The sequence below is a fragment of the Lepisosteus oculatus genome, chromosome 14 (assembly GCF_040954835.1).
Source record: "Lepisosteus oculatus isolate fLepOcu1 chromosome 14, fLepOcu1.hap2, whole genome shotgun sequence".
Taxonomy (NCBI): Eukaryota; Metazoa; Chordata; class Actinopteri; order Semionotiformes; family Lepisosteidae; genus Lepisosteus; species Lepisosteus oculatus.
The window spans coordinates 37,532,974-37,560,667 of NC_090709.1; the positions used below are offsets into that span (position 1 = coordinate 37,532,974).

Below are 27,694 nucleotides of genomic sequence, written 5' to 3' on the forward strand. Positions count from 1 at the left end.
AGTGGGAGGCTCGGATGTTGTAGTGGGAGGCTCAGTTGTTGAAGTGGGAGGCTTGGTTGTTGTAGTGAGAGGTGTGGTTGTAGTGGGAGGCTCGGTTGTTGTAGTGGGAGGTGTGGTTGTAGTGGGAGGCGCGGCTGTTGTAGTGGGAGGAGCGGTTGTTGTAGTGGGAGGCTCACTTGTTGTAGTTGGAGGTGTAGTTGTAGTGGGAGGCTCGGTTGTTGTAGTGGGAGGCTCGGTTGTTGTAGTGGGAGGCTTAGTGGTTGTACTGGGAGGCTCGGTTGTTGTAGTGGGAGGCTCGGATGTTGTAGTGGGAGGCTCAGTTGTTGAAGTGGGAGGCTTGGTTGTTGTAGTGAGAGGTGTGGTTGTAGTGGGAGTCTCGGTTGTTTTAGTGGGAGGTGTGGTTGTAGTGGGAGGCGCGGTTGTTGTAGTGGGAGGTTCGGTTGTTGTAGTGGGAGGTGTGGTTTTTGTAGTGGGAGGCTCGGTTGTTGTAGTGGGAGGTGTGGTTGTAGTGGGAGGCTCGGTTGTTGTAGTGGGAGGCTCAGTTGTTGTATTGGGAGGCTTAGTGGTTGTAGTGGGAGGCTCGGTTGTTGTAGTGGGAGGCTCGGATGTTGTAGTGGGAGGCTCGGTTGTTGTAGTGGGAGGCGCGGTTGTTGTAGTGAGAGGAGTAGTAGTAGTGGGAGGCTTAGTCGTTGTAGTGGGAGGCTCGCTTGTTGTAGTGGGAGGTGTGGTTGATGTAGTGGGAGGCTCGGATGTTGTAGTGAGAGGAGTAATAGTAGTTGGAGGCTTAGTGGTTGTAGAAGGAGGCTCGCTTGTTGTAGTGGGAGGTGTGGTTGATGTAGTGGGAGGCTCACTTGTCGTAGTGGGAGGTGTTGTAGTAGTAGTAATGGGAGGCTCGGTTGTTGTAGTGATGGGAGGACTAGTATTGGGAGGCTCAGTTGTTGTAGTGGGAGGTGTGGTTGATGTAGTGGGAGGCTCGGTTGTTGTAGTGGGAGATGTAGTTGTAGTGGGAGGCTCACTTGTTGTAGTGGGAGGTTCGGTTGTTGTAGTGGGAGGTTCGGTTGTTGTAGTGGGAGGTGTGGTTTTTGTAGTGGGAGGCTCGGTTGTTGTAGTGGGAGGCTCGGTTGTTGTAGTGGGAGGTGTGGTTGTAGTGGGAGGCTCGGTTGTTGTAGTGGGAGTTGTGGTTGTAGTGGGAGGCTCGGTTGTTTTAGTGGGAGGTGTGGTTGTAGTGGGAGGCTCGGTTGTTGTAGTGGGAGGTCTGGTTGTTGTAGTGGGAGGCTCGCTTGTTGTACTGGGAGGTGTAGATGTAGTGGGAGGCTCGGTTGTTGCAGTGGGAGGTGTGGTTGTAGGGGGAGATGTAGTTGTAGAGGGAGGCTCGGTTGTATTGGGAGGCTTAGTGGTTGTAGTGGGAGGCTCGGTTGTTGTAGTGGGAGGCTCGGTTGTTGTAGTGGGAGGTTCGGTTGTTGTAGTGGGAGGTGAGGTTGTAGTGGGAGGCTCGGTTGCTGTAGTGGGAGGAGTGGTTGTTGTAGTGGGAGGAGTGGTAGTGGGAGGCTCGCTTGTTGTAGTGGGAGGTGTGGTAATGGGAGGCTCGCTTGTTGTAGTGGGAGGTGTGGTTGTAGTGGGAGGCTCGCTTGTTGTAGTGGGAGGTGTGGTTGTTGTAGTGGGAGGTGTGGTAGTGGGAGGCTTGCTTGTTGTAGTGGGAGGTGTGGCTGTTGTAGTGGCAGGCTCGGTTGTTGTAGTGGGAGGTGAAGTTGTAGTGGGAGGCTCGGTTGTTGTAGTGGGAGGTGTAGTTGTAGTGGGAGGCTCAGTGGTTGTAGTGGGAGGCTCGGTTGTTGTAGTGGGAGGCTCGGTTGCTGTAGTGGGAGGCTCGGTTGTAGTAGTGGGAGGTGTAGTAGTAGTGGGTGGCTCAGTTGTTGTAGTGGGAGGTGTGGTTATTATAGTGGGAAGCTCGGTTGTTGTAGTGGGAGGTGTGGTTGTTGTAGTGGGAAGCTCGGTTGTTGTAGTGGGAGGTGTGGTTGAAGTGGGAGGCTCGGTTGTTGTAGTGGGAGGCTCACTTGTTGTAGTGGGAGGTGTAGTAGTGGGAGGCTCGGTTGTTGTAGTGGGAGGCTCGGTTGTTGTAGTGGGAGGTGTGGTTGTAGTGGGAGGCTTGGTTGATGTAGTGGGAGGCGTGGTTCTTGTAGTGGGAGGCATGGTTGTTGTAGTTGGTGGCTCGGTTGTTGTAGTGGGAGGCTCACTTGTTGTAGTGGGAGCTGTAGTAGTGGGACGCTCGGTTGATGTAGTGGGAGGCTCGCTTGTTGTAGTGGGAGGCTCGGTTGTATTGGGAGGCTTAGTGGTTGCAGTGGGAGGCTCGGTTGTTGTAGTGGGAGGCTCGGTTGTTGTAGTGGGAGGTGTGGTTGTAGTGGGAGGCTCGGTTGTTGTAGTTGGAGGTGTGGTTGTAGTGGGAGGCTCGGTTGTTGTAGTGGGAGGCGCGGTTGTTGTAGTGGGAGGTGTGGTTGTTGTAGTGGGAGGCTCGGTTGTTGTAGTGGGAGGTGTAGTTGTAGTGGGTGGCTCGGTTGTTGAAGTGGGAGGCTCACTTGTCGTAGTGGGAGGTGTAGTAGTAGTAGTGGGAGGCTCGGTTGTTGTAGTGAGAGGAGTAGTAGTAGTGGGAGGCTTAGTGGTTGTAGTGGGAGGCTCGCTTGTTGTAGTGGGAGGTGTGGTTGTTGTAGTGGGAGGCTCGGTTGTTGTAGTGGGAGGTTCGGTTGTTGAAGTGGGAGGTGTGGTTGTTGTAGTGGGAGGCTCGGTTGTTGTAGTGGGAGGTGTGGTTGTAGTGGGAGGCTCGGTTGTTGTAGGGGGAGGCTCGGTTGTTGTAGTGGGATGTGTGGTTGTTGTAGTGGGAGGTGTGGCTGTTGTAGTGGGAGGCTCGCTTGTTGTAGTGGGAGGTGTGGTTGTAGTGGGAGGCTCGCTTGTTGTAGTGGGAGGTGTGGTTGTTGTAGTGGGAGGTGTGGTAGTGGGAGGCTTGCTTGTTGTAGTGGGAGGTGTGGCTGTTGTAGTGGCAGGCTCGGTTGTTGTAGTGGGAGGTGAAGTTGTAGTGGGAGGCTCGGTTGTTGTAGTGGGAGGTGTAGTTGTAGTGGGAGGCTCAGTGGTTGTAGTGGGAGGCTCGGTTGTTGTAGTGGGAGGTGTGGTTGTTGTAGTGGGAGGCTCGGTTGCTGTAGTGGGAGGCTCGGTTGTAGTAGTGGGAGGTGTAGTAGTAGTGGGTGGCTCAGTTGTTGTAGTGGGAGGTGTGGTTATTATAGTGGGAAGCTCGGTTGTTGTAGTGGGAGGTGTGGTTGTTGTAGTGGGAAGCTCGGTTGTTGTAGTGGGAGGTGTGGTTGAAGTGGGAGGCTCGGTTGTTGTAGTGGGAGGCTCACTTGTTGTAGTGGGAGGTGTAGTAGTGGGAGGCTCGGTTGTTGTAGTGGGAGGCTCGGTTGTTGTAGTGGGAGGTGTGGTTGTAGTGGGAGGCTTGGTTGATGTAGTGGGAGGCGTGGTTCTTGTAGTGGGAGGCATGGTTGTTGTAGTTGGTGGCTCGGTTGTTGTAGTGGGAGGCTCACTTGTTGTAGTGGGAGCTGTAGTAGTGGGACGCTCGGTTGTTGTAGTGGGAGGCTCAGTGGTTGTAGTGGGAGGTGTGGTTGTCGTGGGAGGTGTAGTAGTAGTGGGAGGCTCGGTTGTTGTAGTGGGAGGCTCGGTTGTTGTAGTGGGAGGTGTAGTTGTAGTGGGAGGCTCGGTTGTTGTAGTGGGAGGCTCAGTTGTTGTAGTGGGAGGTGTGGTTGTTGTAGTGGGAGTAGTGGTTGCAGTGGGAGGCTCGGTTGTTGTAGTGGGAGGCTCGCTTGTTGTCGTGGGAGGTGTGGTTGATGTAGTGGGAGGCTCGCTTGTTGTAGTGGGAGGCTCGGTTGCAGTGGGAGGCTTAGTGGTTGCAGTGGGAGGCTCGGTTGTTGTAGTGGGAGGCTCGGTTGTTGTAGTGGGAGGTGTGGTTGTAGTGGGAGGCTCGGTTGTTGTAGTTGGAGGTGTGGTTGTAGTGGGAGGCTCGGTTGTTGTAGTGGGAGGCGCGGTTGTTGTAGTGGGAGGCGTGGTTGTTGTAGTGGGAGGCTCGGTTGTTGTAGTGGGAGGTGTAGTTGTAGTGGGTGGATCGGTTGTTGAAGTGGGAGGCTCACTTGTCGTAGTGGGAGGTGTAGTATTAGTAGTAGTGGGAGGCTCGGTTGTTGTAGTGAGAGGAGTAGTAGTAGTGGGAGGCTTAGTGGTTGTAGTGGGAGGCTCGCTTGCTGTAGTGGGAGGTGTGGTTGATGTAGTGAGAGGCTCGGTTGTTGTAGTGGGAGGTGTGGTTGTTGTAGTGGGAGGCTCGGTTGTTGTAGTGGGAGGCTCGGTTGTTGTAGTGGGAGGTGTGGTTGTTGTAGTGGGAGGCTCGGTTGTTGTAGTGGGAGGTGTGGTTGTAGTGGGAGGCTCGGTTGTTGTAGGGGGAGGCTCGGTTGTTGTAGTGGGATGTGTGGTTGTTGTAGTGGGAGGTGTGGTAGTGGGAGGCTCGCTTGTTGTCATGGGAGGTGTGGTTGATGTAGTGGGAGGCTCGCTTGTTGTAGTGGGAGGTGTAGTAGTAGTGGGTGGCTCAGTTGTTGTAGTGGGAGGCTCGGTTGTTGTATTGGGAGGCTTAGTGGTTGTACTGGGAGGCTCGGTTGTTGTAGTGGGAGGCTCGGATGTTGTAGTGGGAGGCTCAGTTGTTGAAGTGGGAGGCTTGGTTGTTGTAGTGAGAGGTGTGGTTGTAGTGGGAGGCTCGGTTGTTGTAGTGGGAGGTGTGGTTGTAGTGGGAGGCGCGGCTGTTGTAGTGGGAGGAGCGGTTGTTGTAGTGGGAGGCTCACTTGTTGTAGTGGGAGGTGTAGTTGTAGTGGGAGGCTCGGTTGTTGTAGTGGGAGGCTCGGTTGTTGTAGTGGGAGGCTTAGTGGTTGTACTGGGAGGCTCGGTTGTTGTAGTGGGAGGCTCGGATGTTGTAGTGGGAGGCTCAGTTGTTGAAGTGGGAGGCTTGGTTGTTGTAGTGAGAGGTGTGGTTGTAGTGGGAGTCTCGGTTGTTGTAGTGGGAGGTGTGGTTGTAGTGGGAGGCGCGGTTGTTGTAGTGGGAGGTTCGGTTGTTGTAGTGAGAGGTGTGGTTGTAGTGGGAGTCTCGGTTGTTGTAGTGGGAGGTGTGGTTGTAGTGGGAGGCGCGGTTGTTGTAGTGGGAGGTTCGGTTGTTGTAGTGGGAGGTGTGGTTTTTGTAGTGGGAGGCTCGGTTGTTGTAGTGGGAGGTGTGGTTGTAGTGGGAGGCTCGGTTGTTGTAGTGGGAGGCTCAGTTGTTGTATTGGGAGGCTTAGTGGTTGTAGTGGGAGGCTCGGTTGTTGTAGTGGGAGGCTCGGATGTTGTAGTGGGAGGCTCGGTTGTTGTAGTGGGAGGCGCGGTTGTTGTAGTGAGAGGAGTAGTAGTAGTGGGAGGCTTAGTCGTTGTAGTGGGAGGCTCGCTTGTTGTAGTGGGAGGTGTGGTTGATGTAGTGGGAGGCTCGGATGTTGTAGTGAGAGGAGTAATAGTAGTTGGAGGCTTAGTGGTTGTAGAAGGAGGCTCGCTTGTTGTAGTGGGAGGTGTGGTTGATGTAGTGGGAGGCTCACTTGTCGTAGTGGGAGGTGTTGTAGTAGTAGTAATGGGAGGCTCGGTTGTTGTAGTGATGGGAGGACTAGTATTGGGAGGCTCAGTTGTTGTAGTGGGAGGTGTGGTTGATGTAGTGGGAGGCTCGGTTGTTGTAGTGGGAGATGTAGTTGTAGTGGGAGGCTCACTTGTTGTAGTGGGAGGTTCGGTTGTTGTAGTGGGAGGTTCGGTTGTTGTAGTGGGAGGTGTGGTTTTTGTAGTGGGAGGCTCGGTTGGTGTAGTGGGAGGCTCGGTTGTTGTAGTGGGAGGTGTGGTTGTAGTGGGAGGCTCGGTTGTTGTAGTGGGAGGTGTGGTTGTAGTGGGAGGCTCGGTTGTTTTAGTGGGAGGTGTGGTTGTAGTGGGAGGTGTGGTTGTAGTGGGAGGCTCGGTTGTTGTAGTGGGAGGTCTGGTTGTTGTAGTGGGAGGTCTGGTTGTTGTAGTGGGAGGCTCGCTTGTTGTACTGGGAGGTGTAGATGTAGTGGGAGGCTCGGTTGTTGCAGTGGGAGGTGTGGTTGTAGGGGGAGATGTAGTTGTAGAGGGAGGCTCGGTTGTATTGGGAGGCTTAGTGGTTGTAGTGGGAGGCTCGGTTGTTGTAGTGGGAGGCTCGGTTGTTGTAGTGGGAGGCTCGGTTGTTTTAGTGGGTGGTGTGGTTGTAGTGGGAGGCTCGGTTGTTGTAGTGGGAGGCTCGGTTGTTGTAGTGGGAGGTGTGGTTGTTGTTGTGGGAGGCCCGGTTGTTGTAGTTAGAGGTGTGGTTGTACTGGGAGGCTCGGTTGTTGTAGTGGGAGGCTCGATTGTTGTAGTTAGAGGTGTGGTTGTAGCGGGAGTATCGGTTGATGTAGTGGGAGGTGTGGTTGTAGTGGGAGGTGTGGTTGTAGTGGGAGGCTCGGTTGTTGTAGTGGGTGGTGTGGTTGTTGTAGTGGGAGGCTCAGTCGTTGTAGTGGGAGGCTCGGTTGTTGTAGCGGGAAGTGTGGTTGTAGTGGGAGGCTCAGTTGTTGTAGTGGGAGGTTTGGTTGTTGTAGTGGGAGGCTCTGTTGTTGTAGTGGGAGGTGTGGTTGTAGTGGGAGGCTCGGTTGTTGTAGTGGGAGGTGTGGTTGTAGTGGGAGGCTCGGTTGTTGTAGTGGGAGGCTCGGTTGTTGTAGTGGGAGGCTTGGTTGTAGTGGGAAGTGTGGTTGTAGTGGGAGACTCAGATGTTGTAGTGGGAGGTGAAGTTGTAGTGGGAGGCTCGGTTGATGTAGTGGGAGGTGTGGTTGTAGTGGGAGGCTCGGTTGCTGTAGTGAGTTGTGTGGTTTTAGTGGGAGGTTCTGTTGTTTTAGTGGGTGGTGTGGTTGTAGTGGGAGGCTCGGTTGTTGTAGTGGGAGGCTCGGTTGTTGTAGTGGGAGGCCCGGTTGTTGTAGTTAGAGGTGTGGTTGTACTGGGAGGCTCGGTTGTTGTAGTGGGAGGCTCGATTGTTGTAGTTAGAGGTGTGGTTGTAGCGGGAGTATCGGTTGATGTAGTGGGAGGTGTGGTTGTAGTGGGAGGTGTGGTTGTAGTGGGAGGCTCGGTTGTTTTAGTTGGTGGTGTGGTTGTTGTAGTGGGAAGCTCGGTTGTTGTAGTGGGAGGTGTGGTTGTTGTAGTGGCAGGCTCGGTTGTTGTAGTGGGAGGTGAAGTTGTAGTGGGAGGCTCAGTGGTTGTAGTGGGAGGTGTGGTTGTAGTGGGAGATGTAGATGTAGTGGGAGGCTCGTTTGTTGTAGTGAGAGGCTCGGTTGTTGTAGTGGGAGGCTCAGTCGTTGTAGTGGGAGGTTTTGTTGTAGTGGGAGGCTCAGTCGTTGTAGTGGGAGGTGTGGTTGTTGTAGTGGGAGGCTCGGTTGTTGTAGTGGGAGGTGTGGTTGTTGTAGTGGGAGGCCCGGTTGTTGTAGTTAGAGGTGTGGTTGTACTGGGAGGCTCGGTTGTTGTAGTGGGAGGCTCGATTGTTGTAGTTAGAGGTGTGGTTGTAGCGGGAGTATCGGTTGATGTAGTGGGAGGTGTGGTTGTAGTGGGAGGTGTGGTTGTAGTGGGAGGCTCGGTTGTTGTAGTGGGTGGTGTGGTTGTTGTAGTGGGAAGCTCGGTTGTTGTAGTGGGAGGTGAAGTTGTAGTGGGAGGCTCGGTTGTTGTAGTGGGAGGTGTAGTTGTAGTGGGAGGCACAGTGGTTGTAGTGGGAGGTGTGGTTGTAGTGGGAGATGTAGATGTAGTGGGAGGCTCGTTTGTTGTAGTGAGAGGCTCGGTTATTGTAGTGGGAGGAGTGGTTGTAGTGGGAGGCTCTGTTGTTGTAGTGGGAGGCTCGGTAGTTGTACTAGGAGGTGTGGTTGTTGTAGTGGGAGGCTCGGTTGTTGTAGTGGGAGGTGTGGTTGTAGTGGGAGGCTCGGTTGTTGTAGTGGGAGGCTCGGATGTTGTAGTGGGAGGTGTGGTTGTTATAGTGGGAAGCTCGGTTGTTGTAGTGGGAGGTGTGGTTGTTGTAGTGGGAAGCTCGGTTGTTGTAGTGGGAGGCTCAGTCGTTGTAGTTGGAGGCTCAGATGTTGTAGTGGGAGGTGTAGTTGTAGTGGGAGGGTCGGTTGTTGTACTGGGAGGTGTGGTTGATGTAGTGGGAGGCTCGGTTGTTGTAGTGGGAGGTGTGGTTGTAGTGGGAGTCTGGGTTGTTGTAGTGGGAGTAGTGGTTGTAGTGGGAGGCTCAGTTGTTGTAGTGGGAGGTGTGGTTGTAGTGGGAGGCTCGGTTGTTGTAGTGGGAGGCTCGGATGTTGAAGGGGGAGGCTCGGTTGTTGTAGTTAGAGGTGTTGTTGTCATGGGAGGCTCGGTTGTTCTAGTGGGTGGTGTGGTTGTAGTGGGAGGCTCGGTTGTTGTAGTTGGAGGTGTGGTTGTTATAGTGAGAAGCTCGGTTGTTGTAGTGGGAGGTGTGGTTGTTGTAGTGGGAGGCTCAGTCGTTGTAGTGGGAGGCTCGGTTGTTGTAGCGGGAGGTGTGGTTGTAGTGGGAGGCTCGGTTGTTGTAGCGGGAGGTGTGGTTGTAGTGGGAGGCTCGGTTGTTGTAGCGGGAGATGTGGTTGTAGTGGGAGGCACGGTTGTTGTAGCGGGAGGTGTGGTTGTAGTGGGAGGCTTGGTTGTTGTAGTGGAAGGCTCAGTTGTTGTAGTGGGAGGTTTGGTTGTTGTAGTAGGAGGCTCTGTTGTTGTAGTGGGTGGTGTGGTTTTAGTGGGAGGCTCGGTTGTTGTAGTGGGCGGTGTGGTTGTAGTGGGAGGCTCGGTTGTTGTAGTGGGAGGCTCGGTTGTTGTAGTGGGAGGCTTGGTTGTAGTGGGAAGTGTTGTTGTAGTTTGAGACTCAGATGTTGTAGTGGGAGGCTCGATTGTTGTAGTTAGAGGTGTGGTTGTAGCGGGAGTATCAGTTGATGTAGTGGGAGGTGTGGTTGTAGTGGGAGGTGTGGTTGTAGTGGGAGGCTCGGTTGTTGTAGTGGGTGGTGTGGTTGTTGTAGTGGGAGGCTCGGTTGTTGTAGTGGGAGGTGTAGTTGTAGTGGGAGGCTCAGTGGTTGTAGTGGGAGGTGTGGTTGTAGTGGGAGATGTAGATGTAGTGGGAGGCTCGTTTGTTGTAGTGAGAGGCTCGGTTGTTGTAGTGGGAGGCTCAGTCGTTGTAGTGGGAGGTGTTGTTGTAGTGGGAGGTGTGGTTGTAGTGGGAGGCTCTGTTGTTGTAGTGGGAGGTTCGGTTGTTGTACTAGGAGGTGTGGTTGTTGTAGTGGGAGGCTCGGTTGTTGTAGTGGGAGGTGTGGTTGTAGTGGGAGGCTCGGTTGTTGTAGTGGGAGGTGTGGTTGTTGTAGTGGGAGGCTCGGTTGTTGTAATGGGAGCCTCGGTTGTTGTAGTGGGAGGTGTGGTTGTAGTGGGAGGCTCCGTTGTTATAGTGGGTGGTGTGGTTTTAGTGGGAGGCTCGGTTGTTGTAGTGGGAGGCTCGGATGTTGTAGTGGGAGGTGTGGTTGTTATAGTGGGAAGCTCGGTTGTTGTAGTGGGAGGTGTGGTTGTAGTGGGAGGCTCCGTTGTTATAGTGGGTGGTGTGGTTGTATTGGGAGGCTTGGTTGTTGTAGTGGGAGGCTCGGATGTTGTAGTGGGAGGTGTGGTTGTTATAGTGGGAAGCTCGGTTGTTGTAGTGGGAGGAGTGGTTGTAGTGGGAGGCTCTGTTGTTGTAGTGGGAGGCTCGGTTGTTGTACTAGGAGGTGTGGTTGTTGTAGTGGGAGGCTCGGTTGTTGTAGTGGGAGGTGTGGTTGTAGTGGGAGGCTCGGTTGTTGTAGTGGGAGGTGTGGTTGTAGTGGGAGGCTCGGTTGTTGTAGTTGGTGGTGTGGTTGCAGTGGGAGGCTCGTTTGTTGTAGTGGGAGGTGTGGATGTTGTAGTGGGAGGCTCGGTTGTTGTAGTGGGAGGTGTGGTTGTTGTAGTGGCAGGCTCGGTTGTTGTAGTGGAAGGTGAAGTTGTAGTGGGAGGCTCGGTTGTTGTAGTGGGAGGTGTAGTTGTAGTGGGAGGCTCAGTGGTTGTAGTGGGAGGTGTGGTTGTAGTGGGAGATGTAGATGTAGTGGGAGGCTCGGTTGTTGTAGTGAGAGGCTCAGTTGTTGTAGTGGGAGGCTCAGTCGTTGTACTGGGAGGTGTTGTTGTAGTAGGAGGCTCGGTTGTTGTAGTGGGAGGTGTGGTTGTAGTGGGAGGCTCGGTTGTTGTAGTGGGAGGTGTGGTTGTAGTGGGAGGCTCGGTTGTTGTAGTGGGAGGCTCTGTTGTTGTAGTGGGAGGTGTGGTTGTAGTGGGAGGCTCGGTTGTTGTAGTGGGAGGCTCTGTTGTTGTAGTGGGAGGTGTGGTTGTAGTGGGAGGCTCTGTTGTTGTAGTGGGAGGTGTGGTTATAGTCGGAGGCTCGGTTGTTGTAGTTGGAGGTGTGGTTGTAGTGGGAGGCTCGGTTGTTGTAGTGGGAGGTGTGGTTGTAGTGGGAGGCTCGGTTGTTGTATTGGGAGGCTTGGTTGTTGTAGTGGGAGGTGTGGTTGTAGTGGGAGGCTCGGTTGTTGTAGTGGGAGGCTCTGTTGTTGTAGTGGGAGGTTTGGTTGTAGTGGGAGATGTAGTTGTAGAGGGAGGCTCGGTTGTATTGGGAGGCTTAGTGGTTGTAGTGGGAGGCTCGGTTGTTGTAGTGGGAAGCTCGGTTGTTGTAGTGGGAGGTGTAGTTGTAGTGGGAGGCTCGGTTGTTGTAGTGGGAGGTGTAGTTGTAGTGGGAGGCTCGGTTGTTGTAGTGGGTGGTGTGGTTGTAGTGGGAGGCTCGGTTGTTGTAGTGGGAGGTGTGGTTGATGTAGTGGGAGGCTCAGTTGTTGTAGTGGGAGGCTCGGTTGTTGTAGGGGGAGGCTCGGTTGTTGTAGTGGGAGGTGTGGTTGTAGTGGGAGGCTCGGTTGTTGTAGTGGGAGGTGTGGTTGATGTAGTGGGAGGCTCGGTTGATGTAGTGGGAGGTGTGGTTGTAGTGGGAGGCTGGGTTGTTGTAGGGGGAGGCTCGGTTGTTGTAGTGGGTGGTGTGGTTGTTGTAGTGGGAGGCTCGGTTGTTGTAGTGGGAGGTGTGGTTGATGTAGTGGGAGGCTCAGTTGTTGTAGTGGGAGGCTCGGTTGTAGTGGGAGGCTCTGTTGGTGTAGTGGGTGGTGTAGTTGTAGTGGGAGGCTCGGTTGTTGTAGTGGGAGGTGTGGTTGTAGTGGGAGGCTCGGTTGTTGTAGTGGGAGGTGTGGTTGTAGTGGGAGGCTCGGTTGTTGTAGTGGGAGGTGTTGTTGTAGTGGGAGGCTCTGTTGTTGTAGTGGGAGGTGTGGTTGTAGTGGGAGGCTCTGTTGTTGTAGTGGGAGGTGTAGTTGTAGTGGGAGGCTCGGTTGTTGTAGTGGGAGGTGTGGTTGTTGTAGTGGGAGTCTCGGTTGTAGTGGGAGGTGTGGTTGTTGTAGTGGGAGGCTCAGTTGTTGTAATGGGAGGTGTAGTTATAGTGGGAGGCTCGGTTGTTGCAGTGGGAGGTGTGGTTGTAGTGGGAGGTGTGGTTGTTGTAGTTGTAGGCTCGGTTGTAGTGGGAGGCTCTGTTGTTGAAGTGGGTGGTGTAGTTGTAGTGAGAGGCTCGGTTGTTGTAGTGGGAGGTGTAGTTGTAGTGGGAGGCTCGGTTGTTGTAGTGGGAGGCGTGGTTGTTATAGTGGGAGGCTCGGTTGTTGTAGTGGGAGGCTCTGTTGTTGTAGTGGGAGGTGTGGTTGTAGTGGGAGGCTCGGTTGTTGTAGTGGGAGGTGTGGTTGATGTAGTGGGAGGCTCAGTTGTTGTAGTGGGAGGCTCGGTTGTAGTGGGAGGCTCTGTTGGTGTAGTGGGTGGTGTAGTTGTAGTGGGAGGCTCGGTTGTTGTAGTGGGAGGTGTGGTTGTAGTGGGAGGCTCGGTTGTTGTAGTGGGAGGTGTGGTTGTAGTGGGAGGCTCGGTTGTTGTAGTGGGAGGTGTTGTTGTAGTGGGAGGCTCTGTTGTTGTAGTGGGAGGTGTGGTTGTAGTGGGAGGCTCTGTTGTTGTAGTGGGAGGTGTAGTTGTAGTGGGAGGCTCGGTTGTTGTAGTGGGAGGTGTGGTTGTTGTAGTGGGAGTCTCGGTTGTAGTGGGAGGTGTGGTTGTTGTAGTGGGAGGCTCAGTTGTTGTAATGGGAGGTGTAGTTATAGTGGGAGGCTCGGTTGTTGCAGTGGGAGGTGTGGTTGTAGTGGGAGGTGTGGTTGTTGTAGTTGTAGGCTCGGTTGTAGTGGGAGGCTCTGTTGTTGTAGTGGGTGGTGTAGTTGTAGTGAGAGGCTCGGTTGTTGTAGTGGGAGGTGTAGTTGTAGTGGGAGGCTCGGTTGTTGTAGTGGGAGGCGTGGTTGTTATAGTGGGAGGCTCGGTTGTTGTAGTGGGAGGCTCTGTTGTTGTAGTGGGAGGTGTGGTTGTAGTGGGAGGCTCTGTTGTTGTAGTGGGAGGCGTGGTTGTTATAGTGGGAGGCTCGGTTGTTGTAGTGGGAGGCTCTGTTGATGTAGTGGGAGGTGTGGTTGTAGTGGGAGGCTCTGTTGTTGTAGTGGGAGGCGTGGTTGTTATAGTGGGAGGCTCGGTTGTTGTAGTGGGAGGCTCTGTTGTTGTAGTGGGAGGTGTGGTTGTAGTGGGAGGCTCTGTTGTTGTAGTGGGAGGCTCTGTTGTTGTAGTGGGAGGTGTGGTTGTAGTGAGAGGCTCTGTTGTTGTAGTGGGAGGTGTAGTTGTAGTGGGAGGCTCTGTTGTTGTAGTGGGAGGTGTGGTTGTAGTGGGAGGCTCTGTTGTTGTAGTGGGAGGCTCTGTTGTTGTAGTGGGAGGTGTGGTTGTAGTGAGAGGCTCTGTTGTTGTAGTGGGAGGTGAAATTGTAGTGGGAGGCTCGGTTGTTGTAGTGGGAGGTGTAGTTGTAGGTGGAGGCTCAGTGGTTGTAGTGGGAGGTGTGGTTGTAGTGGGAGATGTAGATGTAGTGGGAGGCTCGGTTGTTGTAGTGAGAGGCTCAGTTGTTGTAGTGGGAGGCTCAGTCGTTGTAGTGGGAGGTGTGGTTGTAGTGGGAGGCTCGGTTGTTGTAGTGGGAGGCTCGGTTGTTGTAGTGGGAGGTGTGGTTGTAGTGGGAGGCTCGGTTGTTGTAGTGGGAGGCTCTGTTGTTGTAGTGGGAGGCGTGGTTGTAGTGGGAGGCTCGGTTGTTGTAGTGGGAGGCTCTGTTGTTGTAGTGGGAGGTGTGGTTGTAGTGGGAGGCTCTGTTGTAGTGGGAGGTGTGGTTGTAGTGGGAGGCTCGGTTGTTGTAGTTGGAGGTGTGGTTGTAGTGGGAGGCTCGGTTGTTGTAGTGGGAGGTGTGGTTGTAGTGGGAGGCTCGGTTGTTGTATTGGGAGGCTTGGTTGTTGTAGTGGGAGGTGTGGTTGTATTGGGAGGCTCGGTTATTGTAGTGGGAGGCTCTGTTGTTGTAGTGGGAGGCTTGGTTGTAGTGGGAGATGTAGTTGTAGAGGGAGGCTCGGTTGTATTGGGAGGCTTAGTGGTTGTAGTGGGAGGCTTAGTGGTTGTAGTGGGAGGCTCGGTTGTTGTAGTGGGAAGCTCGGTTGTTGTAGTGGGAGATGTAGTTGTAGTGGGAGGCTCGGTTGTTGTAGTGGGAGGTGTAGTTGTAGTGGGAGGCTCGGTTGTTGTAGTGGGAGGCTCGGTTGTTGTAGTGGGAGGTGTGGTTGATGTAGTGGGAGGCTCAGTTGTTGTAGTGGGAGGCTCGGTTGTTGTAGGGGGAGGCTCGGTTGTTGTAGTGGGAGGTGTGGTTGTAGTGGGAGGCTCGGTTGTTGTAGTGGGAGGTGTGGTTGATGTAGTGGGAGGCTCGGTTGATGTAGTGGGAGGTGTGGTTGTAGTGGGAGGCTGGGTTGTTGTAGGGGGAGGCTCGGTTGTTGTAGGGGGAGGCTCGGTTGTTGTAGTTAGAGGTGTGGTTGTAGTGGGAGGCTCGGTTGTTGTAATGGGAGCCTCGGTTGTTGTAGTGGGAGGTGTGGTTGTAGTGGGAGGCTCCGTTGTTATAGTGGGTGGTGTGGTTGTAGTGGGAGGCTCGGTTGTTGTAGTGGGAGGCTCGGATGTTGTAGTGGGAGGTGTGGTTGTTATAGTGGGAAGCTCGGTTGTTGTAGTGGGAGGTGTGGTTGTTGTAGTGGGAAGCTCGGTTGTTGTAGTGGGTGGTGTGGTTGTAGTGGGAGGCTCGGTTTTTGTAGTTGGAGGTGTGGTTGTTATAGTGAGAAGCTCGGTTGTTGTAGTGGGAGGTGTGGTTGTTGTAGTGGGAGGCTCAGTCGTTGTAGTGGGAGGCTCGGTTGTTGTAGCGGGAGGTGTGGTTGTAGTGGGAGGCTCGGTTGTTGTAGCGGGAGGTGTGGTTGTAGTGGGAGGCACGGTTGTTGTAGCGGGAGGTGTGGTTGTAGTGGGAGGTTTGGTTGTTGTAGTGGGAGGCTCGGTTGTTGTAGTGGGAGGCTTGGTTGTAGTGGGAGGTGTGGTTGTAGTGGGAGGCTCGGTTGCTGTAGTGAGTGGTGTGGTTGTAGTGGGAGGTTCTGTTGTTTTAGTGGGTGGTGTGGTTGTAGTGGGAGGCTCGGTTGTTGTAGTGGGAGGCTCGGTTGTTGTAGTGGGAGGTGTGGTTGTTGTTGTGGGAGGCCCGGTTGTTGTAGTTAGAGGTGTGGTTGTACTGGGAGGCTCGGTTGTTGTAGTGGGAGGCTCGATTGTTGTAGTTAGAGGTGTGGTTGTAGCGGGAGTATCGGTTGATGTAGTGGGAGGTGTGGTTGTAGTGGGAGGTGTGGTTGTAGTGGGAGGCTCTGTTGTTGTAGTGGGTGGTGTGGTTGTTGTAGTGGGAAGCTCGGTTGTTGTAGTGGGAGGTGAAGTTGTAGTGGGAGGCTCGGTTGTTGTAGTGGGAGGTGTAGTTGTAGTGGGAGGCACAGTGGTTGTAGTGGGAGGTGTGGTTGTAGTGGGAGATGTAGATGTAGTGGGAGGCTCGTTTGTTGTAGTGAGAGGCTCGGTTGTTGTAGTGGGAGGAGTGGTTGTAGTGGGAGGCTCTGTTGTTGTAGTGGGAGGCTCGGTAGTTGTACTAGGAGGTGTGGTTGTTGTAGTGGGAGGCTCGGTTGTTGTAGTGGGAGGCTCGGATGTTGTAGTGGGAGGTGTGGTTGTTATAGTGGGAAGCTCGGTTGTTGTAGTGGGAGGTGTGGTTGTTGTAGTGGGAAGCTCGGTTGTTGTAGTGGGAGGCTCAGTCGTTGTAGTTGGAGGCTCAGATGTTGTAGTGGGAGGTGTAGTTGTAGTGGGAGGGTCGGTTGTTGTACTGGGAGGTGTGGTTGATGTAGTGGGAGGCTCGGTTGTTGTAGTGGGAGGTGTGGTTGTAGTGGGAGTCTGGGTTGTTGTAGTGGGAGTAGTGGTTGTAGTGGGAGGCTCAGTTGTTGTAGTGGGAGTAGTGGTTGTAGTGGGAGGCTCAGTTGTTGTAGTGGGAGGTGTGGTTGTAGTGGGAGGCTCGGTTGTTGTAGTGGGAGGCTCGGATGTTGAAGGGGGAGGCTCGGTTGTTGTAGTTAGAGGTGTTGTTGTCATGGGAGGCTCGGTTGTTCTAGTGGGTGGTGTGGTTGTAGTGGGAGGCTCGGTTGTTGTAGTTGGAGGTGTGGTTGTTATAGTGAGAAGCTCGGTTGTTGTAGTGGGAGGTGTGGTTGTTGTAGTGGGAGGCTCAGTCGTTGTAGTGGGAGGCTCGGTTGTTGTAGCGGGAGGTGTGGTTGTAGTGGGAGGCTCGGTTGTTGTAGCGGGAGGTGTGGTTGTAGTGGGAGGCTCGGTTGTTGTAGCGGGAGGTGTGGTTGTAGTGGGAGGCACGGTTGTTGTAGCGGGAGGTGTGGTTGTAGTGGGAGGCTTGGTTGTTGTAGTGGGAGGCTCAGTTGTTGTAGTGGGAGGTTTGGTTGTTGTAGTGGGAGGCTCTGTTGTTGTAGTGGGAGGTGTGGTTGTAGTGGGAGGCTCGGTTGTTGTAGTGGGAGGTGTGGTTGTAGTGGGAGGCTCGGTTGTTGTAGTGGGAGGCTCGGTTGTTGTAGTGGGAGGCTTGGTTGTAGTGGGAAGTGTTGTTGTAGTTTGAGACTCAGATGTTGTAGTGGGAGGCTCGATTGTTGTAGTTAGAGGTGTGGTTGTAGCGGGAGTATCAGTTGATGTAGTGGGAGGTGTGGTTGTAGTGGGAGGTGTGGTTGTAGTGGGAGGCTCGGTTGTTGTAGTGGGTGGTGTGGTTGTTGTAGTGGGAGGCTCGGTTGTTGTAGTGGGAGGTGTAGTTGTAGTGGGAGGCTCAGTGGTTGTAGTGGGAGGTGTGGTTGTAGTGGGAGATGTAGATGTAGTGGGAGGCTCGTTTGTTGTAGTGAGAGGCTCGGTTGTTGTAGTGGGAGGCTTAGTCGTTGTAGTGGGAGGTGTTGTTGTAGTGGGAGGTGTGGTTGTAGTGGGAGGCTCTGTTGTTGTAGTGGGAGGTGTGGTTGTAGTGGGAGGCTCGGTTGTTGTAGTGGGAGGTGTGGTTGTTGTAGTGGGAAGCTCGGTTGTTGTAGTGGGAGGCTCAGTCGTTGTAGTTGGAGGCTCAGATGTTGTAGTGGGAGGTGTAGTTGTAGTGGGAGGGTCGGTTGTTGTACTGGGAGGTGTGGTTGATGTAGTGGGAGGCTCGGTTGTTGTAGTGGGAGGTGTGGTTGTAGTGGGAGTCTGGGTTGTTGTAGTGGGAGTAGTGGTTGTAGTGGGAGGCTCAGTTGTTGTAGTGGGAGTAGTGGTTGTAGTGGGAGGCTCAGTTGTTGTAGTGGGAGGTGTGGTTGTAGTGGGAGGCTCGGTTGTTGTAGTGGGAGGCTCGGATGTTGAAGGGGGAGGCTCGGTTGATGTAGTGGGAGGTGTGGTTGTAGTGGGAGGTGTGGTTGTAGTGGGAGGCTCGGTTGTTGTAGTGGGTGGTGTGGTTGTTGTAGTGGGAGGCTCGGTTGTTGTAGTGGGAGGTGTAGTTGTAGTGGGAGGCTCAGTGGTTGTAGTGGGAGGTGTGGTTGTAGTGGGAGATGTAGATGTAGTGGGAGGCTCGTTTGTTGTAGTGAGAGGCTCGGTTGTTGTAGTGGGAGGCTTAGTCGTTGTAGTGGGAGGTGTTGTTGTAGTGGGAGGTGTGGTTGTAGTGGGAGGCTCTGTTGTTGTAGTGGGAGGTTCGGTTGTTGTACTAGGAGGTGTGGTTGTTGTAGTGGGAGGCTCGGTTGTTGTAGTGGGAGGTGTGGTTGTAGTGGGAGGCTCGGTTGTTGTAGTGGGAGGTGTGGTTGTTGTAGTGGGAGGCTCGGTTGTTGTAATGGGAGCCTCGGTTGTTGTAGTGGGAGGTGTGGTTGTAGTGGGAGGCTCCGTTGTTATAGTGGGTGGTGTGGTTTTAGTGGGAGGCTCGGTTGTTGTAGTGGGAGGCTCGGATGTTGTAGTGGGAGGTGTGGTTGTTATAGTGGGAAGCTCGGTTGTTGTAGTGGGAGGAGTGGTTGTAGTGGGAGGCTCTGTTGTTGTAGTGGGAGGCTCGGTTGTTGTACTAGGAGGTGTGGTTGTTGTAGTGGGAGGCTCGGTTGTTGTAGTGGGAGGTGTGGTTGTAGTGGGAGGCTCGGTTGTTGTAGTGGGAGGTGTGGTTGTAGTGGGAGGCTCGGTTGTTGTAGTTGGTGGTGTGGTTGCAGTGGGAGGCTCGTTTGTTGTAGTGGGAGGTGTGGATGTTGTAGTGGGAAGCTCGGTTGTTGTAGTGGGAGGTGTGGTTGTTGTAGTGGCAGGCTCGGTTGTTGTAGTGGAAGGTGAAGTTGTAGTGGGAGGCTCGGTTGTTGTAGTGGGAGGTGTAGTTGTAGTGGGAGGCTCAGTGGTTGTAGTGGGAGGTGTGTTTGTAGTGGGAGATGTAGATGTAGTGGGAGGCTCGGTTGTTGTAGTGAGAGGCTCAGTTGTTGTAGTGGGAGGCTCAGTCGTTGTACTGGGAGGTGTTGTTGTAGTAGGAGGCTCGGTTGTTGTAGTGGGAGGTGTGGTTGTAGTGGGAGGCTCGGTTGTTGTAGTGGGAGGTGTGGTTGTAGTGGGAGGCTCGGTTGTTGTAGTGGGAGGCTCTGTTGTTGTAGTGGGAGGTGTGGTTGTAGTGGGAGGCTCGGTTGTTGTAGTGGGAGGCTCTGTTGTTGTAGTGGGAGGTGTGGTTGTAGTGGGAGGCTCTGTTGTTGTAGTGGGAGGTGTGGTTGTAGTGGGAGGCTCGGTTGTTGTAGTTGGAGGTGTGGTTGTAGTGGGAGGCTCGGTTGTTGTAGTGGGAGGTGTGGTTGTAGTGGGAGGCTCGGTTGTTGTATTGGGAGGCTTGGTTGTTGTAGTGGGAGGTGTGGTTGTAGTGGGAGGCTCGGTTGTTGTAGTGGGAGGCTCTGTTGTTGTAGTGGGAGGTTTGGTTGTAGTGGGAGATGTAGTTGTAGAGGGAGGCTCGGTTGTATTGGGAGGCTTAGTGGTTGTAGTGGGAGGCTCGGTTGTTGTAGTGGGAAGCTCGGTTGTTGTAGTGGGAGGTGTAGTTGTAGTGGGAGGCTCGGTTGTTGTAGTGGGAGGTGTAGTTGTAGTGGGAGGCTCGGTTGTTGTAGTGGGTGGTGTGGTTGTAGTGGGAGGCTCGGTTGTTGTAGTGGGAGGTGTGGTTGATGTAGTGGGAGGCTCAGTTGTTGTAGTGGGAGGCTCGGTTGTTGTAGGGGGAGGCTCGGTTGTTGTAGTGGGAGGTGTGGTTGTAGTGGGAGGCTCGGTTGTTGTAGTGGGAGGTGTGGTTGATGTAGTGGGAGGCTCGGTTGATGTAGTGGGAGGTGTGGTTGTAGTGGGAGGCTGGGTTGTTGTAGGGGGAGGCTCGGTTGTTGTAGTGGGTGGTGTGGTTGTTGTAGTGGGAGGCTCGGTTGTTGTAGTGGGAGGTGTGGTTGATGTAGTGGGAGGCTCAGTTGTTGTAGTGGGAGGCTCGGTTGTAGTGGGAGGCTCTGTTGGTGTAGTGGGTGGTGTAGTTGTAGTGGGAGGCTCGGTTGTTGTAGTGGGAGGTGTGGTTGTAGTGGGAGGCTCGGTTGTTGTAGTGGGAGGTGTGGTTGTAGTGGGAGGTGTGGTTGTAGTGGGAGGCTCGGTTGTTGTAGTGGGAGGTGTTGTTGTAGTGGGAGGCTCTGTTGTTGTAGTGGGAGGTGTGGTTGTAGTGGGAGGCTCTGTTGTTGTAGTGGGAGGTGTAGTTGTAGTGGGAGGCTCGGTTGTTGTAGTGGGAGGTGTGGTTGTTGTAGTGGGAGTCTCGGTTGTAGTGGGAGGTGTGGTTGTTGTAGTGGGAGGCTCAGTTGTTGTAATGGGAGGTGTAGTTATAGTGGGAGGCTCGGTTGTTGCAGTGGGAGGTGTGGTTGTAGTGGGAGGTGTGGTTGTTGTAGTTGTAGGCTCGGTTGTAGTGGGAGGCTCTGTTGTTGTAGTGGGTGGTGTAGTTGTAGTGAGAGGCTCGGTTGTTGTAGTGGGAGGTGTAGTTGTAGTGGGAGGCTCGGTTGTTGTAGTGGGAGGCGTGGTTGTTATAGTGGGAGGCTCGGTTGTTGTAGTGGGAGGCTCTGTTGTTGTAGTGGGAGGTGTGGTTGTAGTGGGAGGCTCTGTTGTTGTAGTGGGAGGCGTGGTTGTTATAGTGGGAGGCTCGGTTGTTGTAGTGGGAGGCTCTGTTGATGTAGTGGGAGGTGTGGTTGTAGTGGGAGGCTCTGTTGTTGTAGTGGGAGGCGTGGTTGTTATAGTGGGAGGCTCGGTTGTTGTAGTGGGAGGCTCTGTTGTTGTAGTGGGAGGTGTGGTTGTAGTGGGAGGCTCTGTTGTTGTAGTGGGAGGCTCTGTTGTTGTAGTGGGAGGTGTGGTTGTAGTGAGAGGCTCTGTTGTTGTAGTGGGAGGTGTAGTTGTAGTGGGAGGCTCTGTTGTTGTAGTGGGAGGTGTGGTTGTAGTGGGAGTCTCTGTTGTTGTAGTGGGAGGATCTGTTGTTGTAGTGGGAGGTGTGGTTGTAGTGAGAGGCTCTGTTGTTGTAGTGGGAGGTGTGGTTGTAGTGGGAGGCTTGGTTGTTGTAGTGGGAGGCTCTGTTGTTGTAGTGGGAGGTGTGGTTGTAGTGGGAGGCTCGGTTCTTGTAGTGGGAGGTGTGGTTGTAGTGAGAGGCTCTGTTGTTGTAGTGGGAGGTGTAGTTGTAGTGGGAGGCTCGGTTGTTGTAGTGGGAGGTGTAGTTGTAGTGAGAGGCTCGGTTGTTGTAGTGGGAGGTGTGGTTGTTATAGTGGGAGGCTCGGTTGTTGTAGTGGGAGGTGTGGTTGTAGTGAGAGGCTCGGTTGTTGTAGTGGGAGGTGTAGTTGTAGTGGGAGGCTCGGTTGTTGTAGTGGGAGGCGTGGTTGTTATAGTGGGAGGCTCGGTTGTTGTAGTGGGAGGCTCTGTGGTTGTAGTGGGAGGTGTGGTTGTAGTGGGAGGCTCTGTTGTTGTAGTGGGAGGCGTGGTTGTTATAGTGGGAGGCTCGGTTGTTGTAGTGGGAGGCTCTGTTGATGTAGTGGGAGGTGTGGTTGTAGTGGGAGGCTCTGTTGTTGTAGTGGGAGGCGTGGTTGTTATAGTGGGAGGCTCGGTTGTTGTAGTGGGAGGCTCTGTTGTTGTAGTGGGAGGCTCTGTTGTTGTAGTGGGAGGTGTGGTTGTAGTGGGAGGCTCTGTTGTTGTAGTGGGAGGTGTGGTTGTAGTGGGAGGCTCGGTTCTTGTAGTGGGAGGCTCTGTTGTTGTAGTGGGAGGTGTGGTTGTAGTGAGAGGCTCTGTTGTTGTAGTGGGAGGTGTGGTTGTAGTGGGAGGCTTGGTTGTTGTAGTGGGAGGCTCTGTTGTTGTAGTGGGAGGTGTGGTTGTAGTGGGAGGCTCGGTTCTTGTAGTGGGAGGCTCTGTTGTTGTAGTGGGAGGTGTGGTTGTAGTGAGAGGCTCTGTTGTTGTAGTGGGAGGTGTAGTTGTAGTGGGAGGCTCGGTTGTTGTAGTGGGAGGTGTAGTTGTAGTGGGAGGCTCGGTTGTTGTAGTGGGAGGCGTGGTTGTTATAGTGGGAGGCTCGGTTGTTGTAGTGGGAGGCTCTGTTGTTGTAGTGGGAGGTGTGGTTGTAGTGGGAGGCTCTGTTGTTGTAGTGGGAGGCGTGGTTGTTATAGTGGGAGGCTCTGTTGTTGTAGTGGGAGGTGTGGTTGTAGTAGGAGGCTCTGTTGTTGTAGTGGGAGGCGTGGTTGTTATAGTGGGAGGCTCGGTTGTTGTAGTGGGAGGCTCTGTTGTTGTAGTGGGAGGTGTGGTTGTAGTGGGAGGCTCTCTTGTTGTAGTGGGAGGTGTGGTTGTAGTGGGAGGTTCGGTTGTTGTAGTGGGAGGCTCTGTTGTTGTAGTGGGAGGTGTGGTTGTAGTGGGCGGCTCGGTTGTTGTAGTGGGAGGCTCTGTTGTTGTAGTGGGAGGTGTGGTTGTAGTGGGAGGCTCGGTTGTTGTAGTGGGAGGTGTAGTTGTAGTTGGAGGCGTGGTTGTTATAGTGGGAGGCTCGGTTGTTGTAGTGGGAGGCTCGGTTGTTGTAGTGGGAGGTGTGGTTGTAGGGGGAGATGTAGTTGTAGAGGGATGCTCGGTTGTTTTGGGAGGCTTAGTGGTTGTAGTGGGAGGCTCGGTTGTTGTAGTGGGAGGTGTGGTTGTAGTGGGAGGCTCGGTTGTTGTAGTGGGAGGAGTGGTTGTTGCAGTGGGATGTGTGGTAGTGGGAGGCTCGCTTGTTGTAGTGGGAGGTGTGGTAGTGGGAGGCTCGCTTGTTGTAGTGGGAGGTGTGGTTGTAGTGGGAGGTGTGGTTGTTGTAGTGGGAGGTGTGGTAGTGGGAGGCTCGCTTGTTGTCGTGGGAGGTGTAGTAGTAGTGGGTGGCTCAGTTGTTGTAGTGGGAGGCTCACTTGTTGTAGTGGGAGGTAAAGTTGTAGTGGGAGGCTCGGTTTTTGTAGTGGGTGGCTCAGTTGTTGTATTGGGAGGCTTAGTGGTTGTAGTGGGAGGCTCGGTTGTTGTAGTGGGAGGCTCGGTTATTGTAGTGGGAGGCTTAGTTGTTGTATTGGGAGGCTTGGTTGTTGTAGTGAGAGGTGTGATTGTAGTGGGAGGCCCGGTTGTTGTAGTGGGAGGTGTAGTTGTAGTGGGAAGCTCGGTTGTTGTAGTGGGAGGTGTGGTTGTAGTGGGAGGCTCGGTTGTTGTAGTGGGAGGTGTTGTTGTAGTGGGAGGTGTGGTTGTAGTGGGAGGCTCTGTTGTTGTAGTGGGAGGTGTAGTTGTAGTGGGAGGCTCGGTTGTTGTAGTGGGAGGTGTGGTTGTTGTAGTGAGAGGCTCGGTTGTTGTAGTGAGAGGTGTGGTTGTAGTGGGAGGCTCGGTTGATGTAGTGGGAGGCTCGGATGGTGTAGTGGGAGTTGTGGTTGTTGTAGTGGGAGGCTCGGTTGTTGTAGTGGGAGGCTCAGTTGTTGTAGTGCGAGGCTCGGTTGTTGTAGTGGGAGGCTTTGTTGTAGTAGTGGGAGGTGTTGTTGTAGTGGGAGGCTCTGTTGTTGTAGTGGGAGGTGTGGTTGTAGTGGGAGGCTCTGTTGTTGTAGTGGGAGGTGTGGTTGTAGTGGGAGGCTCGGTTGTTGTAGTGGGAGGCTCGGTTGTTGTAGTGGGAGGTGTGGTTGTAGTGGGAGGCTCGGTTGTTGTAGTGGGAGGCTCTGTTGTTGTAGTGGGAGGTGTGGTTGTAGTGGGAGGCTCTGTTGTTGTAGTGGGAGGTGTAGTTCTAGTGGGAGGCTCAGTTGTTGTAGTGGGAGGTGTAGTTGTAGTGGGAGGATCGGTTGTTGTAGTGGGAGGCGTGGTTGTTGTAGTGGGAGGCTCGGTTGTTGTAGTGGGAGGCTCGGTTGTTGTAGTGGGAGGTGTGGTTGTAGGGGGAGATGTAGTTGTAGAGGGAGGCTCGGTTGTATTGGGAGGCTTAGTGGTTGTAGTGGGAGGCTCGGTTGTTGTAGTGGGAGGAGTGGTTGTTGTAGTGGGATGTATGGTAGTCGGAGGCTTGCTTGTTGTAGTGGGAGGTGTGGTAGTGGGAGGCTCGCTTGTTGTAGTGGGAGGTGTAGTAGAAGTGGGTGGTTCAGTTGTTGTAGTGGGAGGCTCGGTTGTTGTAGTGGGTGGCTCGGTTGTTGTAGTGGGAGGTGTGGTTGTAGTGGGAGGCTCGGTTGTTGTAGTGGGTGGCTCGGTTGTTGTAGTGGGAGGTGTGGTTGTAGTGGGAGGCTCGGTTGTTGTAGTGGGTGGCTCGGTTGTTGTAGTGGGCGGTGTGGTTGTAGTGGGAGGCTCGGTTGTTGTAGTGGGAGGTGTGGTTGTTGTAGTGGGAGGTGTGGTAGTGGGAGGCTCGCTTGTTGTCGTGGGAGGTGTGGTTGATGTAGTGGGAGGCTCACTTGTTGTAGTGGGAGGTGTGGTTGTTTTAGTGGGAGTTTCGGTTGTTGTAGTGGGAGCCTCGGTTGTTGTAGTGGGAGGCTCGGTTGTTGTAGTGGGAGGTGTGGTAGTGGGAGGCTCGGTTGTTGTAGTGGGAGGCGCGGTTGTTGAAGTGAGAGGAGTAGTAGTAGTAGTGGGAGGCTTAGTGGTTGTAGTGGGAGGTGTAGTTGTAGTGGGAGGCTCGGTTGTTGTAGTGGGATGTGTGGTTGTAGTGGGAGGCTCGGTTGTTGTAGTGGGAGGTGTTGTTGTAGTGGGAGGTGTGGTTGTAGTGGGAGGCTCTGTTGTTGTAGTGGGAGGTGTAGTTGTAGTGGGAGGCTCGGTTGTTGTAGTGGGAGGTGTGGTTGTTGTAGTGAGAGGCTCGGTTGTTGTAGTGGGAGGTGTGGTTTTAGTGGGAGGCTCGGTTGATGTAGTGGGAGGCTCGGATGGTGTAGTGGGAGGTGTCGTTGTTGTAGTGGGAGGCTCGGTTGTTGTAGTGCGAGGCTCGGTTGTTGTAGTGTGAGGCTCTGTTGTTGTAGTGGGAGGTGTTGTTGTAGTGGGAGGCTCTGTTGTTGTAGTGGGAGGCTCTGTTGTTGTAGTGGGAGGTGTAGTTGTAGTGGGAGGCTCGGTTGTTGTAGTGGGAGGCTCGGTTGTTGTAGTGCGAGGCTCGGTTGTTGTAGTGTGAGGCTCTGTTGTTGTAGTGGGAGGTGTTGTTGTAGTGGGAGGCTCTGTTGTTGTAGTGGGAGGTGTGGTTGTAGTGGGAGGCTCTGTTGTTGTAGTGGGAGGTGTAGTTGTAGTGGGAGGTGTGGTTGTAGTGGGAGGCTCTGTTGTTGTAGTGGGAGGTGTGGTTGTAGTGGGAGGCTCGGTTGTTGTAGTGGGAGGCTCGGTTGTTGTAGTGGGAGGTGTGGTTGTAGTGGGAGGCTCGGTTGTTGTAGTGGGAGGCTCTGTTGTTGTAGTGGGAGGTGTGGTTGTAGTGGGAGGCTCTGTTGTTGTAGTGGGAGGTGTAGTTGTAGTGGGAGGCTCGGTTGTTGTAGTGGGAGGTGTAGTTGTAGTGGGAGGATCGGTTGTTGTAGTGGGAGGTGTGGTTGTTATAGTGGGAGGCTCGGTTGTTGTAGTGGGAGGCTCGGTTTTTGTAGTGGGAGGTGTGGTTGTAGGGGGAGATGTAGTTGTAGAGGGAGGCTCGGTTGTATTGGGAGGCTTAGTGGTTGTAGTGGGAGGCTCGGTTGTTGTAGTGGGAGGCTCGGTTGTTGTAGTGGGAGGTGTGGTTGTAGTGGGAGGCTCGGTTGTTGTAGTGGGAGGAGTGGTTGTTGTAGTGGGATGTGTGGTAGTGGGAGGCTTGCTTGTTGTAGTGGGAGGTGTGGTAGTGGGAGGCTCGCTTGTAGTAGTGGGAGGTAAAGTTGTAGTGGGAGGCTCGGTTGTTGTAGTGGGTGGCTCGGTTGTTGTATTGGGAGGTGTGGTTGTAGTGGGAGGCTCGGTTGTTGTAGTGGGAGGCTCGGATGGTGTAGTGGGAGGCTCGGTTGTTGTAGTGCGAGGCTCGGTTGTTGTAGTGGGAGGCTCTGTTGTTGTAGTGGGAGGCTCTGTTGTTGTAGTGGGAGGTGTGGTTGTAGTGGGAGGCTCTGTTGTTGTAGTGGGAGGTGTGGTTGTAGGGGGAGATTTAGTTGTAGAGGGAGGCTCGGTTGTATTGGGAGGCTTAGTGGTTGTAGTGGGAGGCTCGCTTGTTGTAGTGGGAGGTGTGTTTGATGTAGTGGGTGGCTCGGTTGTTGTAGTGGGAGGAGTAGTAGTAGCGGGAGGCTCAGTTGTTGTAGTGGGAGGTGTGGTTGATGTAGTGGGTGGCTCGGTTGTTGTAGTGGGAGGAGTAGTAGTAGCGGGAGGCTCAGTTGTTGTAGTGGGAGGCTCGCTTGTTGTAGTGGGAGGTATGGTTGTTTTAGTGGGAGGTTCGGTTGTTGTAGTGGGAGCTTCGGTTGTTGTAGTGGGAGGCTCGGTTGTTGTAGTGGGAGGTGTGGTTGTAGTGGGAGGCTCCGTTGTTATAGTGGGTGGTGTGGTTGTAGTGGGAGGTGTGGTTGTTGTAGTGGGAAGCTCGGTTGTTGTAGTGGGAGGCTCATATGTTGTAGTGGGAGGTGTAGTTGTAGTGGGAGGGTCGGTTGTTGTACTGGGAGGTGTGGTTGATGTAGTGGGAGGCTCGGTTGTTGTAGTGGGAGGTGTGGTTGTAGTGGGAGTCTGGGTTGTTGTAGTGGGAGTAGTGGTTGTAGTGGGAGGCTCAGTTGTTGTAGTGGGAGGTGTGGTTGTAGTGGGAGGCTCGGTTGTTGTAGTGGGAGGCTCGGATGTTGAAGGGGGAGGCTCGGTTGTGGTAGTTAGAGCTGTTGTTGTAATGGGAGGCTCGGTTGTTCTAGTGGGTGGTGTGGTTGTAGTGGGAGGCTCGGTTGTTGTAGTGGGAGGTGTGGTTGTTATAGTGAGAAGCTCGGTTGTTGTAGTGGGATGTGTGGTTGTTGTAGTGGGAGGCTCGGTTGTTGTAGCGGGAGGTGTGGTTGTAGTGGGAGGCTCGGTTGTTGTAGCGGGAGGTGTGGTTGTAGTGGGAGGCTTGGTTGTTGTGGTGGGAGGCTCAGTTGTTGTAGTGGGAGGCTCGGTTGTTGTAGTGGGAGGCTCTGTTGTTGTAGTGGGAGGTGTGGTTGTAATGGGAGGCTCGGTTGTTGTAGTGGGAGGTGTGGTTGTAGTGGGAGGCTCGGTTGTTGTAGTGGGAGGCTTGGTTGTAGTGGGAAGTGTGGTTGTAGTGGGAGACTCAGATGTTGTAGTGGGAGGTGAAGTTGTAGTGGGAGGCTCGGTTGATGTAGTGGGAGGTGTGGTTGTAGTGGGAGGCTCGGTTGCTGTAGTGAGTGGTGTGGTTGTAGTGGGAGGCTCGGTTGTTGTAGTGGGTGGTGTGGTTGTAGTGGGAGGCTCGGTTGTTGTAGTGGGAGGCTCGGGAGGCTCGGTTGTTGTAGTGGGAGGTGTGGTTGTTGTAGTGGGAGGCTCGGTTGTTGTAGTGTGAGGCTCGGTTGTTGTAGTGGGAGGTGTGGTTGTTGTAGTGGGAGGCTCAGTAGTTGTAGTTAGAGGTGTGGTTGTAGTGGGAGTATCGGTTGATGTAGTGGGAGGTGAGGTTGTAGTGGGTGGTGTGGTTGTTGTAGTGGCAGGCTCGGTTGTTGTAGTGGGACGTGAAGTTGTAGTGGGAGGCTCAGTGGTTGTAGTGGGAGGTGTGGTTGTAGTGGGAGATGTTGATGTAGTGGGAGGCTCGGTTGTTGTAGTGAGAGGCTCGGTTGTTGTAGTGGGAGGCTCGGTTGTTGTAGTGGGAGGTGTGGTTGTTGTAGTGGGAGGCTCGGTTGAAGTGGGAGGCTCGGTTGTTGTAATGGGAGGCTCAGTTGTTGTAGTGGGAGGTGTGGTTGTTATAGTGGGAGGTGTGGTTGTTGTAGTGGGAGGCTCGGTTGAAGTGGGAGGCTCGGTTGTTGTAATGGGAGGCTCAGTTGTTGTAGTGGGAGGCTCGGTTGTTGTAGTGGGAGGTGTGGTTGTTGTAGTGGGAGGCTCGGTTGAAGTGGGAGGCTCGGTTGTTGTAATGGGAGGCTCAGTTGTTGTAGTGGGAGGCTCGGTTGTTGTAGTGGGAGGTGTGGTTGTTGTAGTGGGAGGCTCGGTTGAAGTGGGAGGCTCGGTTGTTGTAATGGGAGGCTCAGTTGTTGTAGTGGGAGGTGTGGTTGTTATAGTGGGAGGCTCGGTTGTTGTAGTGGGAGGCTCTGTTGTTGTAGTGGGAGGTGTGGTTGTAGTGGGAGCCTCGGTTGTTGTAGTGGGAGGCTCTGTTGTTGAAGTGGGAGGTGTAGTTGTAGTGGGAGGCTCGGTTGAAGTGGGAGGCTCGGTTGTTGTAATGGGAGGCTCAGTTGTTGTAGTGGGAGGTGTGGTTGTTATAGTGGGAGGCTTGGTTGTTGTAGTGGGAGGCTCTGTTGTTGTAGTGGGAGGTGTGGTTGTAGTGGGAGGCTCGGTTGTTGTAGTGGGAGGATCGGTTGTTGTAGTGGGAGGTGTGGTTGTAGTGGGAGGTGTACTTGATGTGGTAGGCTCAGTTGTTGTAGTGGGAGGCTCGGTTGTTGTAGTAGGAGGCTCAGTTGTTGTAGTGGGAGGTTTAGTTGTAGTGGGAGGCTCAGTTGTTGTAGTGGGAGGTGTTTTTGTTGTAGTGGGAGGCTCGGTT

At 53.9% G+C, this 27,694-nt stretch overlaps 7 protein-coding genes across 7 annotated transcripts; all 7 read right to left on the minus strand.

Annotated features, from left to right (window-relative positions):
- Window positions 1-31: 31 nt before the first annotated feature.
- On the minus strand, window positions 32-9,435 carry LOC138242600 (mucin-2-like; the record flags this gene model as incomplete). The annotated part of the gene is made up of 3 exons (XM_069198141.1): window positions 32-134; window positions 1,235-3,897; window positions 6,004-9,435. Coding segments are annotated over 3 exons (6,198 nt in total), but the record flags the coding sequence as incomplete, so codon positions are not given.
- Window positions 9,436-11,584: 2,149 nt separating this feature from the next.
- Window positions 11,585-15,953, minus strand: LOC138242601 (mucin-2-like). Its single transcript, XM_069198142.1, has 3 exons — window positions 14,518-15,953; window positions 12,740-13,587; window positions 11,585-11,843 (listed from the first exon to the last, which is right to left on the minus strand). The coding sequence occupies exons 1-3, from the start codon at window positions 15,685-15,687 to the stop codon at window positions 11,585-11,587; spliced, it is 2,277 nt and encodes a 758-aa protein (XP_069054243.1). The 5' UTR covers window positions 15,688-15,953.
- A 181-nt stretch (window positions 15,954-16,134) lies between these two features.
- On the minus strand, window positions 16,135-16,827 carry LOC138242602 (salivary glue protein Sgs-3-like; the record flags this gene model as incomplete). The annotated part of the gene is made up of 1 exon (XM_069198143.1): window positions 16,135-16,827. A coding segment is annotated over one exon (693 nt), but the record flags the coding sequence as incomplete, so codon positions are not given.
- A 1,350-nt stretch (window positions 16,828-18,177) lies between these two features.
- LOC138243056 (salivary glue protein Sgs-3-like) lies at window positions 18,178-18,744 on the minus strand (the record flags this gene model as incomplete). The annotated part of the gene is made up of 1 exon (XM_069198549.1): window positions 18,178-18,744. A coding segment is annotated over one exon (567 nt), but the record flags the coding sequence as incomplete, so codon positions are not given.
- Window positions 18,745-19,038: 294 nt separating this feature from the next.
- LOC138243055 (mucin-2-like) lies at window positions 19,039-20,367 on the minus strand (the record flags this gene model as incomplete). Its single annotated transcript, XM_069198548.1, has 1 exon — window positions 19,039-20,367. A coding segment is annotated over one exon (1,329 nt), but the record flags the coding sequence as incomplete, so codon positions are not given.
- Window positions 20,368-21,697: 1,330 nt separating this feature from the next.
- On the minus strand, window positions 21,698-23,823 carry LOC138242603 (salivary glue protein Sgs-3-like; the record flags this gene model as incomplete). The annotated part of the gene is made up of 2 exons (XM_069198144.1): window positions 21,698-21,963; window positions 23,142-23,823. Coding segments are annotated over 2 exons (948 nt in total), but the record flags the coding sequence as incomplete, so codon positions are not given.
- An 868-nt stretch (window positions 23,824-24,691) lies between these two features.
- On the minus strand, window positions 24,692-26,769 carry LOC138242604 (uncharacterized; the record flags this gene model as incomplete). Its single annotated transcript, XM_069198145.1, has 3 exons — window positions 24,692-24,924; window positions 25,392-25,787; window positions 26,001-26,769. Coding segments are annotated over 3 exons (1,398 nt in total), but the record flags the coding sequence as incomplete, so codon positions are not given.
- Between the last annotated feature and the right edge of the window lie 925 nt (window positions 26,770-27,694).